General features: G+C 34.5%; 1 protein-coding gene across 1 annotated transcript in view; it reads left to right on the top strand.

Moving 5' to 3' along the window:
• The window catches only part of ADAMTS6 (ADAM metallopeptidase with thrombospondin type 1 motif 6), a 144,452-nt gene that overhangs the window by 118,073 nt on the left and 11,583 nt on the right, over positions 1–14,796 (top strand). The window contains exons 20-21 of the mRNA XM_062599217.1: positions 6,107–6,236; positions 10,939–11,143. Coding sequence (XP_062455201.1) covers positions 6,107–6,236; positions 10,939–11,143 — 335 coding nt within the window. The remainder of the gene's footprint in view (positions 1–6,106; positions 6,237–10,938; positions 11,144–14,796) is intronic.

Below are 14,796 nucleotides of genomic sequence, written 5' to 3' on the forward strand. Positions count from 1 at the left end.
TGTAGCTTTCCAAGGGCAAGCATCTGACTTCGTTCAGAAACATGAGTATTCTTAATAAGAAAGTGAGCTGCTAATTTGTTGTTTAAAAAAAATCCAAGAACTAAAGGAAAAAATCGATTTGTATAGCTTTACTTTTGTAGACGTTAAAAATAAACTACAGTAAGTACATGTCCGTTGTGTTTCTTTTGTATCCCATTCCTAATAAAGGTCTAAGATGAAAGCCTTATTATCTGGAATTTACCAGGTATCCCAAGGATTGGTCTTAATTTTCGTTCCATTAGAGTTCATCTCCAGATGAGTTAAATATCTTAGGTATTTGCGTGGTTTTTTGAAATATTCAGTCAGTATATTATTAAAAGTAATTTGATTGCTGTTCATTTTCCTTTGCTGATCACTGTTGTACCAACGGTGCCTACTGTGTTTTTCTTTCATGCCCTCAGATGAATTATAATACTGTCTTTGGACAAATAAAACATACTTGTCTTCATCAAGTAAAATGTAAGTTTGGCTCTGTGATGAATATCTTGTGATCTGATGAGTGAGCTCAGAAAGTATGTCTGGGTTAACCAGCATGCACTAGTTTTAGTGATGCAAGACTTGCTATGTATTGGTACTGGCATCTTCATAATTAATTGCTGCAATTGCAAAACACAATTTTTGGGGGTTGTTTTTAAAAATAGATAGAGCATTTACATGACTGCAATTTTAATATAAGAATAAAATGTGCTCCATGTAATTTTAAATTTGGCTGCTGAAAGTCTTGTAGACTATTTATGAATTGAAATCTGTAAAACATCTCAGATCTCTAGGGAATATGGTCATCAAACCACTGGAGTTTTCTTTTCTATTAGGATTGCATTGACCAGTCATGAGGACATTTTATGTCTTTTATTATAAACTATAAATCTGTAGATTTGAAAGCAGAGTATTTCTCTATTATTGCTTGTAATTTTTCCCTGAAGAGCTTAAATGAGCTTGTTTAGCTGTGCTTTTTAGATTATTTTCAGAGACCATATACTCAGAAGAGTTGATAATTTAGAAAGATATTTTCAAGGCCCACAGGGCTTAACTAAGTTGTACCTGTTTTCTGGGTAAAAATGGTGGTGCTAGTTTTTCTCCATTTATTTTTTGTGTTTTGAAGTTAGAATCTGAATTTTGTTTACATAATATTAAGTAACACTGTAATTAGACAGCAATAATTTAATGTTTACTTAGTCCATGCTTACGTTTCTTATATGACAAAGCACATACTGTATGGCAAAGTGCTGTAGAACATTTTAAAACTGAGCTAGCATGTCCAACTGACATGGATTAAAGAATCGAATCTTTGCTTTGTGAATGAATAGTGGTAAATGCTGTCTTAAGGGCGATACACTACCTGACCTGCATTCAGTAAATATCATGGCTGGTATAAATTTTTTTTGAAAACTGAGCACAATATTACTGTGTGTTCATAGTATTTCAGAGTATTTTCTTATTGCATAGCTCTTGAGAAATGAATTTCCTGAGGTTGCCAGGTTTTAGCCAAAGCCTGGAAAGAAACGCCTATGATGTCAGTACGAATTTTAGTGAAATCATAATATCTGAAATATCCTGTAAATATAGTTGATAGAATGGCATGCATTGTTAAAATGTGTAATTTTAAAGTATGCATAAATTATTTTAAGCAATTACATTTGAATGAAACTTAATTATGAGAGCAACGTATTATTATATCAGTAACCAAGAGAATTAAGACAGTTCGTCATGGAAAGGATAAATAATTATTCATCAGTTAGAGCTGAACATAAATTCTCTGTCAAGTAGCAGCACCGTGTTACTGGCAGTGTCTGGCTTGACTCTTTCTAAATACTGTTTTTCCTTGTGATGAAGTATGAGTAGGAAATGCAAAGAAAAACCTCTTCTACTCAGGTGACATGCTCGTCATATCTTAGTTATCTTAATTGCCATATCTTAATTATTATCTCATCTGATGCCTCTACCTTAAAACTGTAATATTTACATAGGTAATAGGATTTCAAGTGAATCATCTTGTCATAGCTTCCAAGGCATTTAGATCTCCTTTTTATTTCTCAGGAATCAAAGGATGAGATTAAAGACAAGAGGAGCCTGACTTAGTAAAGATTTGTCTCCCCTCTTCTTACAGTGATTTATAGGTTTTTCTCTACTAAAATAGTAGTAAAAGAATTGAAGTAAATTGTGTCTCACTGTATGTATGTGCATATATAGAGAGCTAGATAAAAAATTGTAGTACTGATTTGAAATTTTGATGAAAAGCATAGCTGAAGATTTATTAATAGAAAATTAGAAATTAAATTAGAATTTAATGAGAAATGGGGTAACATATGACATGATAAGTCATGTGTGACTAGCCAGCTATCTAATTTTATTACATATTTTCTAGACTAAAGAAATGTGATAATTTATTCAACTAGACTTAAGTAAAGTGCTTATTACCTACACCTAATAAAAAATTAAATAAGATTAGTAGACTAGAGGCACTTTTAAAATGTGTATTATTGGACCAAAAGTCAGTGTTAGGAATCCCCTTATAGATCTGTCATGTGACTCATACGACTTCAGGCTTTTTTGTTCTGATTGTAGCATAAGAAAATAGCTACAATGAAATTTGCTGATAATGCAGTGCTAGGAGACATTTAGGGAAGGAGTGGGGTATTATTCTGCAGTCATGATAAAGACAAATATGATCTTAGGATGTATTTCTTTGAGAGTTTTAATGACACTGCCTAAGGCACTAGTAAAATCTCTCTGCAAGGACAGTTTGTATAGTAGCTATAATAAGCATGAACATGTGCACAGAAGTGTTGCGAGGATGATCAAGGAATTTGCATATCTAGCTTCCATGCAGAAACTGCAAGAATTGGCTTGATTAGCAAAGCAGAGTTATTTAAACTGAAAGAATGTGTTGACTTAAGAACATTATATTATATAAATATATTTATATTTATATATTATATAAATTATAGCATATTAGATATGCTATAAATTGTGCATTAATATATCTCAAATGGAGATTAGAATACTTCCAGTAGCCAAAGTTGTGAAGGTCAGAGATGAAAAATGCACCTGGGGTTAAGATGGACTTTGATCAGTTTGTGAAGGGGTTATATAGAGTGGTTCCCTGTGGTAGAAAGGTGCTGGGTTTTGTTGCATGTTCTTATATTCCAAGTTTATTTAATTGCTAATGTTTTGTAGGATCTCACTGAATTTAAGCTTTATGTCATGTTTTGTAATAAAATACTAGGTACCGGGAATGCTGTGAATAGAATATCTCGGTGTGAGATTGTGATGTCCTTTATTACCTAATGAATGAATATATGAAAGAGATTATGTGTGTATTAACACAGAAACTGTGGAGGACATGTCCTCCAGGCCCTTCTGGGGCCCATATACTAATAATTTGAGTTGTATCTCAATTTCCATTGGACTAACTACTAGCAAAATACATTTTTCCAACATATAAAGCACATAAATTGAAAACTTGCAAGAAGTAGAGGTTAAATATTGTTCGGTAATGGTATTTTCTTTTTAGTTTGTCTATGTATATTTGTGTATGTTAGATTCAATCAGAAAACACATCTGTATACTGTGTTAGTATTACCTACAACTGTCTAATGTGACATCCAGATACATGCGTAAAGATAAAACAAATGGATATACTCATTGGTTTACCTGGCTTAATTGTAGGACGTATACTTCATGTTAATCAATACATTTTTCATAATAAATCTTACTTTAAAATGTTCACGGATATCCTGAGATGTCAGACATTTGTGAAATGATTTACAGCCTGTTCTAAAGTGCCTGCTTTGGGAAAATTATATGTTGCTGTAAGCAAAAAAAAAAAAAAAAAAAAGATATATATCTCCCCAGTAACAGAGCTGGGACTCTGAATTTAGATACTTCAGAGGAGTCAAGACTCCAGCATTAGATACTTTTGGTCTTGATGTTGTTAATGGAGGACGCATCATTTTGAGGGTTGATACAATGCCCTCACATGCTAAACAGGGATCTGCCATAAATGGTATGTTGAGCAATCTCCTCTCCTGTCAGGAACATACGATACACATCTGAGATGGGGCCACACAAGAAGCATTTTTATGTACGTAGGATCCAGACTATTGAGTTTTCCTGAGACCCAGTGTTTTGACAAGGCTTACTCTATGTAGGGGGTGATACTTTGCAGGATGCTATGGTAATTATAACATACTTGTCCATACTTGCAGTTCCCTATTTCAGTTTGAAGAGATTTATAATGGAAGTGCATTACGAGAAGAATACCCTGTGTGCTGTAGAATAGTTGAGAAAACTAGGAGGGTAGGGAAGGTGAAGATTTTCTAACAAAACTGTTCTGAGCCACAGTGCAACCACGGATGCGAGATTCATGGAGCCAGAGGAAAGAAAACAAAAAAGGGATTTAATCTGTAACACATATGTAAAACATAGCACAGGCAGCTATGGTTTTTGGTCCTTGCTCTCAAGATGGTTTGTACTTTTTACATTAGACTGTAATTGCATTAAAAGTCAAAATAATCTACAGACTAGCAACAACAGTCTTGCCATTTTAGCTGACTAAATTAACCACTGGGTTAGTCACTGAAGTTACTGTATTCTCAGGGGAAGTAGGAATCCATCAGACTTGAGAAAGGATCAAACCTACTGCTCGTGTATCTGCAACATCTAAGAGGGTTCTTCAAGACTGTCATGCAAATGAGGGTTGCCATTTCCCTATGTTCTCAGCACTGAACATCAAAGGGACATTTTACTTTACTCACTCTTGGGAGTGAAATAGCTGACTTCCATATAGGTCTCAATTTAGGAACCACACAATAGGAGATTTGATTCTTGCCCTTAATGACTAACAGTGGAAACAACCAATAGGTAAGTTGCTTAGCTAGTTTAAAAAAAAAAAAAAAACAAAAAGACTAAGAATGTCACATATTTTTTAAAGTGGGATGTTTAGTGTCTGAAAATATATAATTAATTTTATTACTGCAAATGTCTGTCTCCTGTAAAACTTGTCTTAAATGAAGAGAGAGCTGTAAAATGAAGCTGGCTGATATTTTAAGCCAAGATGTTTTAATTCCTATGTGTTTGTATGCATTTCACAATTTGGAAAAAGTTAAAAAATTGCTTCTGTTTTTAAGAAAACAGCCCTGGTTAGGGCTTTTTGCAACCTTTATATTATAAAATAATCCCATTGTTTCAATATTATGACTACTCATATTCAATAATGTGTATGAATTGCAGATCCAAAGTCTTGATATCCCAGCAAACATCACACAGCTTGCTCTAAAAACAGAGGAGGCCATGTGTACCATGTTTACAACAATACTCTGAGCTGCTCTGTTGTCATATCAGTGTTTTTTTAACACCTTTCTTTACATCCTGTTTTTTAAATTGAAAAATCTACTTGAAGTGTTAACTTAAAATATTGCCATGACTGTGATTTTTTGCTGTGCTTTGGGAATTATAATCAATTCTGAACTGCCTGTTGATGGTTAAATAATGAAAGAGGAGCTGGGAGTGCCAGACATAATGAGCATCCACAGAGAAAAGCTGCATCTTTCAAAATGAATAATACTTATGTTATTTTAATGAAGAAAATGTTTATAGGATGACATGTATAAACATGCAAGACTGAATCCCAGTATTTCTGTTTTGTATTATACCAGGGCATATAAACAATAATTTTTCATTGAAGTGTGACCACATTCTGTTTGGTGATATTGTCTTTGGAAAGTGAAATGCCTTTTACTAGGAGAGGAGGATAGACAGAAAATGAGTTTTGTGCAAAATACAAATAAAATCAATCTATTTGTAAATCTGTAAATATATTCTCTTTGTTTTAGGAAACAACAGCAGTTTCAAGTCCTCTCTCAGTGGGGTGGCCTAAAATTGAAAGAAAATGAAAAATTTTGTGTGGTCAGGGGACATTCAGTCAGTTCAGGCGATTCAGATGTCAAGAGCATTCAGCCAGTTAAAATTGTATAGTAGGATTAATTATCAATTGGTGAAAAACGCTTTTAGTCAATAAGAAGAAGAGTAAGAATTACTAATTAATGGTGTTTAATTTCATCTCAAGGTGTGCAGAAACAAGAGGTGGTATGTAAAAGGCTGGATGACAGCTCCCTTGTGCAGAACAATTACTGTGATCCCGACAGTAAGCCTCCAGAAAACCAAAGAGCCTGCAACACTGAGCCTTGTCCACCTGAGTAAGTTATTAATTACTAAGATAGGCATCTATTTCACATGGATAGAAAAGTCTATAATATGTAATAAATACTGTTGACCAAATGCGGTATAAAATTTTGATTTAACATTAGGGTCTAGTCTTATCAGATAGGATATATGTTTTGGTTTTGGTTATGGTTTCTTATTCCTCTGGAATCAGTTGTGGAAGATTGGTTGTAACCTAGAAGAGGCCTGATTTGATTGAGAGAGCAGTGTTGTTCGAACTACAGAAAAAAATCAAGGTGGTCACTGTAAGTAAAAAGATAATCCCAAAGCAGTTTTTTAGAATGGAAGTGTCAAGTGTGGTGAACAGAACTGGAGGCCATTCCTGAGGCAGTAATGACAGAAGAATCTTGAGGTGAGGGGAGACTATGTACATTCCCATTCCCATAGATGCTTACATTACATACTAAAGATTTGCCATATTTTTAAGATGCATTACCTTAAAACTTGGATTGACATTTTCAGATGGGAAATAGTAAACATAGAGATTGCTGGTAGGCCAAACCATCTACTGACGGTAGTTTTGTGCGACAACTTTCTCTCCTGGATGCTCAGTGATGTTCAAAAATGCTGTGTGCCTTTAGGATTAGGGGCATAATTGCTTAAGTGGTTTTGGTTTTATTTTTAAAGATAGCTGTATGTTATATATTGAAAAGATAATGAGAAACACAGCAGCTCATTTGTTTGAAAATGAAATTTGGGAAAGACATATACCATAGCTTAATCTTATACCATAGCTTAATCTTACTACAAACTGTTTAGAAAGAGCTGTGGTATTTTGTACAGGAAAATAATTTCATCACATGTGCAACGGCTCATTCTTGTGCTTTAAGACAATTAAAACTTCCAGGAAAAAAATGAAAGAGATGGTAATGATTTATTGATTCACTGGTCTGTTTAAGTTGGGTGATAATCTGTACCTATATATTAATATGGCATGAAAATGGTTAATATTGAGCAAGTATAAAAACAATACAGTAAAGACACACTGCAGTCTTCTACAGTTTCTAAAAGGATACGAAGAGAAATAAGACAAGACTTTAATGCCTTAAAGTCCAAGAAATCTTTGAAATCAGTGTCCTCCTAAGGTAGCAACTCCTTCCCTGGACCTGGTGAGAGGTTGCATGATGTCAGAGTAGTTTCTTCTACACTTATTCCCCCATGTCATATACGATATTCAGTCGACATTAGGTAAAGGGAAGTGAAGTCATTACAGTGCTCTAAGCTAATGTGTATTTGAATGTGAATATGCTATCCTCACAGAAGAATCTAAATCATTGTCCCCTCAGTCTGTGCATACCTGTGTGCTTGTGGATTCTGTTGGGATGATGCTGCTTGTCATGGCTGTATCTGCACTGACTACATTTTCTCACCCTGTAACTAAGAACAGAACATGGCAAGTGATCATGTTCAGTCAGTACCTTTTTACTAAACACATCCCTATCCCTTTCCTTGTGTGAATTAATTACTAGCGAATTAGCAAATTAGCACTTCTTAAATTAATGTTAACATTGTTATTCTGACATGATAATTTTTTTTGTTTTTGCAATTACATCATTAAAAACCAAAAACAAAGCAAGACACTTTTTTTGGATTCTCTATCCACTGCAGCAGGAACATTGATGAATATAGTGAAACTCAAGTCATCAAAATTCAGGGAGTTTCCTTCATTTGGCTGTACTACTTCTAGAGCTGGGTAGCAAGTACTAGTAAGCACCTGCTTTGAATATATCAAAGCAGTTCAGTCCGCATCTCCATTCTGATACTCCCCATAGGGTGAATACAAAGTGCCAGACACCTGAGGAGGGATTCTTGATTCATAATCCTGTAAGTAGTCCAGAAGGAAGCTGTTCAGATACCATCTTTTGAGATAACTCCCCAAACATGTTAGACTTTTTTTGCTGGAAGATTTATTTATCAGTAAGGCTTTCTCTTTAAACACAGTGGCCAAATACTTCCTTTCTTTAATTAACACAGTTGTGTTTTCCCTGTGGTGGTTACCGAAAATGCGAAGTCTCGCATTTCTTTTTCTTACTGAATGCCAGTAACGTTATACTTTAGGCACCTGAACAGAAGCGAAGACTGTATTCACTTACATTGCAGTAATAACTCATGAAATTCCAGATTTCATGAAAAAGTATTGGTAACTGTCTCTGGATCCTTGGATTGCTTTATGGTTCTTTTTGTAAAAGATGTATAATACTGTATTGTGACACAGTAGAAACATAGAAGGTTCCTGAGAAGGTACATAAGCAAATGACGGTACCAACTCAAAGATCAACACTTCAGCATCTCCAAAGCTCTAAAGAGACTTTTATCCTCCCTACCATGGTAAAAGTGTAAGCTTCATGCGAAAGAATAAAAAAATTAAACTGTTGAGGGAGTATGACAGATTGATTGGCATCTCTCTGCCTCACTAGGCTCAAAATTGCCAGAGAAAAATTACAGCATTGATTCAGGTTCCTACCACAGTATGTTCCGTAATACACAGAAGCATAGCAGCACATCTTCTTTGACAGAGATTTCATAAAATGACAGATCTTGGGAGGCAAATCCCAAGCATATCTGTAAGAACAGCCATGATGACTGATACGCCTGATGTTTTCTGGCATGTGGCAGCATGCTAGACTCAGCTTAGTATTTTGCAGGGATGATTCACGTCAATGTATCTAATCAACATATGAGATACTGAAGACCAAATGTGCCACGTAGGATCTGGTACTTAAAAATCCCATCCATACGCGTTGAAGATAAAATATGCATGGCTGTCATTGATGAGCCTTTAGGGGAAATTCCTACCCTTTCCTTCTTCTGACGTATCCATTTGCTTGTGAGTTCAAACTGTTAGGTAAGTTTCAGTGCAGCCTACAAAGCAAGTGTCGTGGCTGTAAAACTAAGTGGGAACTTCTGTTTTCCTGACCCTGAGCCATACTGTTAGGTATGTCCATAAGAATGTGGCAAAATAAAACTTATCTAACAGTCATATTAAATGTAATCAGAAGCCATGGACAAGTTGAAACAATGAATCCTACTAGCATTTCGCCTGCTCTAAGGCAAAAGAGTAGAAAGTAAGAATTTTGCTGTGGACCTACTTGCTGGATATTACAATAAATAATGGAACAGTGTTTGCTGTAACATAATCATCTGTGTGTCTGGGAATTAAGTGTTGTCTGTATTGTGGATGTTAGATGAGAGAGGATAGTATATGTAGGAAGGAAGGAAGGAGTCCTTAATGTTTCAGTCTTGGTTATATTACTTTATGTTAATTGACAGAACATGGTTCCAGTTATGAGATGCCACTTCATTTGGCTTGAATGTAGCTTAACCTTAAGTGCTTAACATTGTGTAGAGTAGGCAGCATCTGGCTAGAGTAGAGGTATAATGAAAACATTGTATATCCCAAAGAATGCCTTATGCTAAGCGGAGGAAGGAGTGCTTCAATTTGTGATTGAGGAGTTAACTCTGCACCTATGCTCAGCACTTTCCTTTGTACTTGTTTTCTTCTGTTACATATTAATACTTTTTTGTCTTGCAAATTACGTGACAACAGAGCTGTAGTGATACCCCACCTCACTGGGTACCCTCCATAGACAAAAGCAGGTTGATGATGGAATTCTCTCTTAATTTTTTTTTTTAATCAAATGAGATTAATATAAGGCTTCTGGGACAGGGAACCTGTATCACTCCAGATAGCTTCCTAGCACTGCTGCCCTCCCTGTCCTTCATTTAACACTTTCCTCAATGCATACTTTTTCCTTCCTACCTTTGATATGGAGCCCTGCAAAACCAAAGAAGCTATTACTATAAGATATGATAAAAACATACATTTATATTGACATAACTGTGTGAAGAGATATTTCCACTGAACTGAACTGCATTAGCCTTTCATCATTAAAAAAAGCAAAATTTGAACTTCATAGCCAGTTGAACAGCTGTTTTAATCTCCTCTACAGCAACACTTAAGTAATCTAAATATACTGCGCATCTCTTCATTTTTATCATCTACACACAAACACTTGGAAGTTCCCTCTAGCTATCCTGCAATAATGTAAATCGTTTGTGTCAAGGTCATTTTTATATGATGGATTCCATTTTACTAGTGTTTGCATTTCTTACTCTAAAACATAAGAGTGGTTTGCATTTCTATATTGCATTTTATACAAAAATTTATACATGTTTCATAACCAGACAAAAATCTTGGAAAACCCAATTTTCAGAATAAATTTATTGCAAGTGGAAAAACGGCACCCACTGTGATGATACTAGAGAGGGAAGCATCTTGGCTTTTAACCTATGCTTTAATCTACTGTAGTAGTTCCCAAACATTTCCAGCTGCAACCCACTTCTAGATGGATAATTTCATGTGCCTCCAGTGCAAATCCACTTAAATGATTGAAGTTTTTTTCAGGCTCAGCACTCAACTACTATAGGCTAGGTTGGAAACCGTTGCTCTGAAAAATACAAAGTGCTTTTTTATTGGAAGATATTACTGCAGTAAGGTATAAATCAAAATGTACCATTGAAAAGGTCCGTGAATTTCTATTTTATTTCACTATGACTTTTGTGTATTGTTAACATTGATTGGTTTAGTAATTTAAACTATTTGAATTCTTGGTGTGTGTAATTATGTTCTTCACTTCCAAAATACATTAACTGAATTTCCTAACTTTTTCCATCCAGATGGTTTATTGGAGATTGGTCAGAATGCAGTAAGACCTGTGACGGAGGAACGCGTTCACGAACAGTTCTCTGTATCAGAAAGATTGGACCTTCTGAGGAAGAGACACTGGAAAATAGCAACTGTATAACGCACCGGCCTATTGAAAAAGAGCCCTGTAACAATCAGTCGTGTCCCCCACAATGGGTCGCTTTGGACTGGTCAGAGGTGAGGAAATTTTCAATTTTAGCCCATTGGCAATAGTCAGGACGAGAGCTCTCACCACTGACTAATAGTACATTTTCTACTGTTGCTTGCCAGGTTAAGGATTAATGAGAAGTTCAAAACACAATTGATAATCAGTATTGAAGCAATTTTTGTCATTCATACTTCTTTTTTCTTTTCATTTATATTGTCAGTTTTGTTATTTTGTCAAGAGATTATGAACTGAACATAACAACAGTAAAATACAACATAGTACGGTAAATATTAAAAATAGTAAAAATGTAAAAGTGTCAATAGTCATTTTCATTTCCATACGTCTTGAACAGGCAAATAGCTAGAGAGAAGAGATGATTGTTTTATTGTGTAGAAAGCCAGAATAAGCTGCTCGGATTTTCTTCAAATAATCACATTAATATAAAGAATCAGCTTTCTTAGCAACATACAGTGATAGGCAGACCTAAAAATTGGTGTTTTCTTTATCTTTAAAGAATTAATATTTTTTGCTAAATATGGTGATATCTGTTATACTGTAAACCAAGTCATGACTTTAGTTGATTGAAGTATTAAATTTGAAGGATGTGAATTCATGCAGTAGAGAGAAGAAGGCAGATTTGTTGTTGGTCTCTGATGGATTTCAATGGAACTGCATCACATGCCAGTCTGAGGGCACAAAAGCCATATACTTTTGCAGTTCTTTGCTATCCAGGAGTCTTGTCTCACCTATTTTACCTCAAAATAGCCTTTGGAATACTTGAAGCTAGGATTTCCCGAGTCTCCAAACTCCACATTCCTGTTGTCAAATGCAGCCATATCATATAATTCCTTTTATAAACTGATCAAACTTCATCTTAAAATCAGTTAATTTAGAGGTTTGGTTTTGTCCTGCTGCCTCTTGGAAAACTCTTCCTGAACTTTAGTCTTTGGATTGCAAGAAATATTCTGATTGCATGCCGGTGTATGCAATTAGATGTGGTTGTGGCTCATTTCCTTGATGTCTTGTACTTCATGCCTTATATAACTCTCTGTTCTTCTCAACTGAAGAAAGACTTTTTTGGACAAATACGCTTTTTTCCATAATATACATTATTTTTACTTAAACAAAAGAAAAATGTATCAATTTGTTGTTCAACCATTCAGCTTGGTTCCATAAGGAATTAGGAATTAAATGTAATTTTATTGAGCTTTTATATCAAAAAAGATTCTTTTCAGATATTCCCATTATATTTAATTTTTTTTTTTTAATTTTCATTAACTTACCAGCCTAACGCTGTTGGTTGTGTTCCAAATTTTCTGTTATTGTACCACATTTTAGATATAATCTGATATCATAAGACAGATAGCCTTTCACAAACTTTATAGCTGAATCTGTCTCTAGCTCTATGCAGTTTTAAGATAATAGATTTTTTTTTGAATTTGTTTTACAGAAGATTGTCTGCTTTATATCCTGAACCCTTAGAAAAGCATCTCCTTTCAGCAGCTTCTGTTAACTGTTAACAGGGCCTCAAGAAACACAGAAATGAGACAGTGAATTTTAAAATACGCATTGTTTTACGTGCAGAACAATATTTTTTTATTCCCTAGCTATTATCTGCCTTTTTACACCAGAAGTAGAGCACCAAAATCAAGGCAGAAAGGTTTTAAATAGTTCCTGTCACTCCCTAAAAAGGTAGAATATAATTCCACCTCTTCAAAAATGAATCTATGACTTCAAAAGAATAAAAAGGAAAGGTGCAAGAAGGAACTAACGGATGAGTAGAAAAGGTTGTTCAGTGGAAGACTCCTTTGTATCATGTCTTGTCACTGATAGTTTGTAAGCTCTTTTTGTCTGTTGTAGTGGTTCCTTAATTCTGGTTGGAATATCTAGGCATAATCTCAGTACTAACAAATAAGACTGTCCGTATGAGAAATTCTGCAGCTGTATGTGTTGACTGTATATTATTCCCTTTTAGTTACCTCCTCTAGGCTTTACTTATGAATATATAATCCTTGGGAGCTGTCAACATCGCCAGCCCTTTAAGAAAGTTCAGTAGCTTTTCAAGACCTTCACATCCAGCCTTTTATACAGCAGAACTATGTTACAATTTTTAATATAATTTTTTTATTATTTAGGCTTTAGATCCTGCTAAGCTTCTGGTTCTGATTGCATTTTGACAGGATTGTGAACAAGTACTAACTTTTTCCTGTGTGAGTGATATAGCTTAGCAGTGTTATTACTGCTCATACCATTTTAATGTAATGAGAAATTGCTTTTTCTTCTATTCAGTGTTACTGGAAATACAATGTATTTAAATCTCTATATAAATATGATGTATGATATATTTATATGATTTTCTCACAAAAGCGTGAAAATGCTGACTCTAATATATTGGTACTGAAAACAAGAATGAACTCAAAAAAGTAAGAGTTGTGTACAGCTTCCATTGAAGCCAATGTCAAATCTTGCTACTTCTGTCTGGAATGTAAATTCTGAATGTTTGTTTTTATACTGAAAGAAAGCAATATGTGACACAAGTTAAGCAATTTTCACACTTTCTCATATGTTTATGTACTTGTTGAAAACCAAGATAATTGTATATTTTTTTAGTCTTCAGTGATAAGATATGATTCAGGTATCTTTTAGGTCAGAGAAACAAACACATTTTGTAAACATAGAGATTGATTAATATATTTAGGAGATTGTAATAGTATTTATATCAAATAGTAATTAACATTAAGTGGCTTGCTCAGCAGCATTTGATTGTTCTCAGGTAACTTAAGTTTTGTTAAAAATATTTTCATGTTTTGCAATAGATGAGTTTTGACTGAATGATTCCCCGCTCGTAAATTACTTATTTTATATTTTTTCCAGGTAATAAAATAAAAACGGAAAAAAATAATAATCTAAGGATTTATTGGGAAGAGACTTAGAATTTTGAGACAAGCGTTTTTACTTTGCATTCATACTATCTTTAGTCATGATTTCCAATGAGCGAGTCAAAAATTCTAGAAGCATTTAGTAATGGGAGACACTATTTCTTTTTTAAAAAAATGTGTTGGGGCGTTTTATCTTTCATTTACTTTGGAGACGTACAATTTTGCTAAATTCTACTGATGCTTTTTATTTATGGGGATTCAGTATTACTGTGGGCAGCCTCTTTCCTTACTACATCTTATTTCTGGATAGGTGTAGTCCAACTGATTTAGTGGAATTTTGACTATGACTCCAAATAATATGTTTCTTAAAAGGATATTTTTTCTTCTGTTGCTAGTAGCTAAAAGAATATATTTCACAAACTTACGGATAAAAGAACAGAAGTATCTTAAATAGGATTAGAAAATGTATGCATCTAAACTCAAATTTCTGATTTGCCACCAAATTCTGGAGGTTATGACTCTTCATAGGCACATTGCTTTTTGACATTTATTTCACTGGTTACCAACAGTTCTGCTTCTTGACCGTCTTGACAGAGAATAAAAGCTGAGTGTCAACCTCTTGCTGAAGCAAGTGATTCATATACTAGACAGTCATCCATACATCCTCTCTGAGAGCCTCGATTTAGAAGATGTTCTTGGAGCGTGGCTAGTGAACTGAGCTCCATGTGAGATAGAGCAGTAGCTACTCATTTAATAGTCAGCTGCTGATAGCTTTCTTTTTTTGCATCTTAATTTAACATTTC

The sequence above is a fragment of the Rhea pennata genome, chromosome Z (assembly GCF_028389875.1).
Source record: "Rhea pennata isolate bPtePen1 chromosome Z, bPtePen1.pri, whole genome shotgun sequence".
NCBI lineage: Eukaryota > Metazoa > Chordata > Aves > Rheiformes > Rheidae > Rhea > Rhea pennata.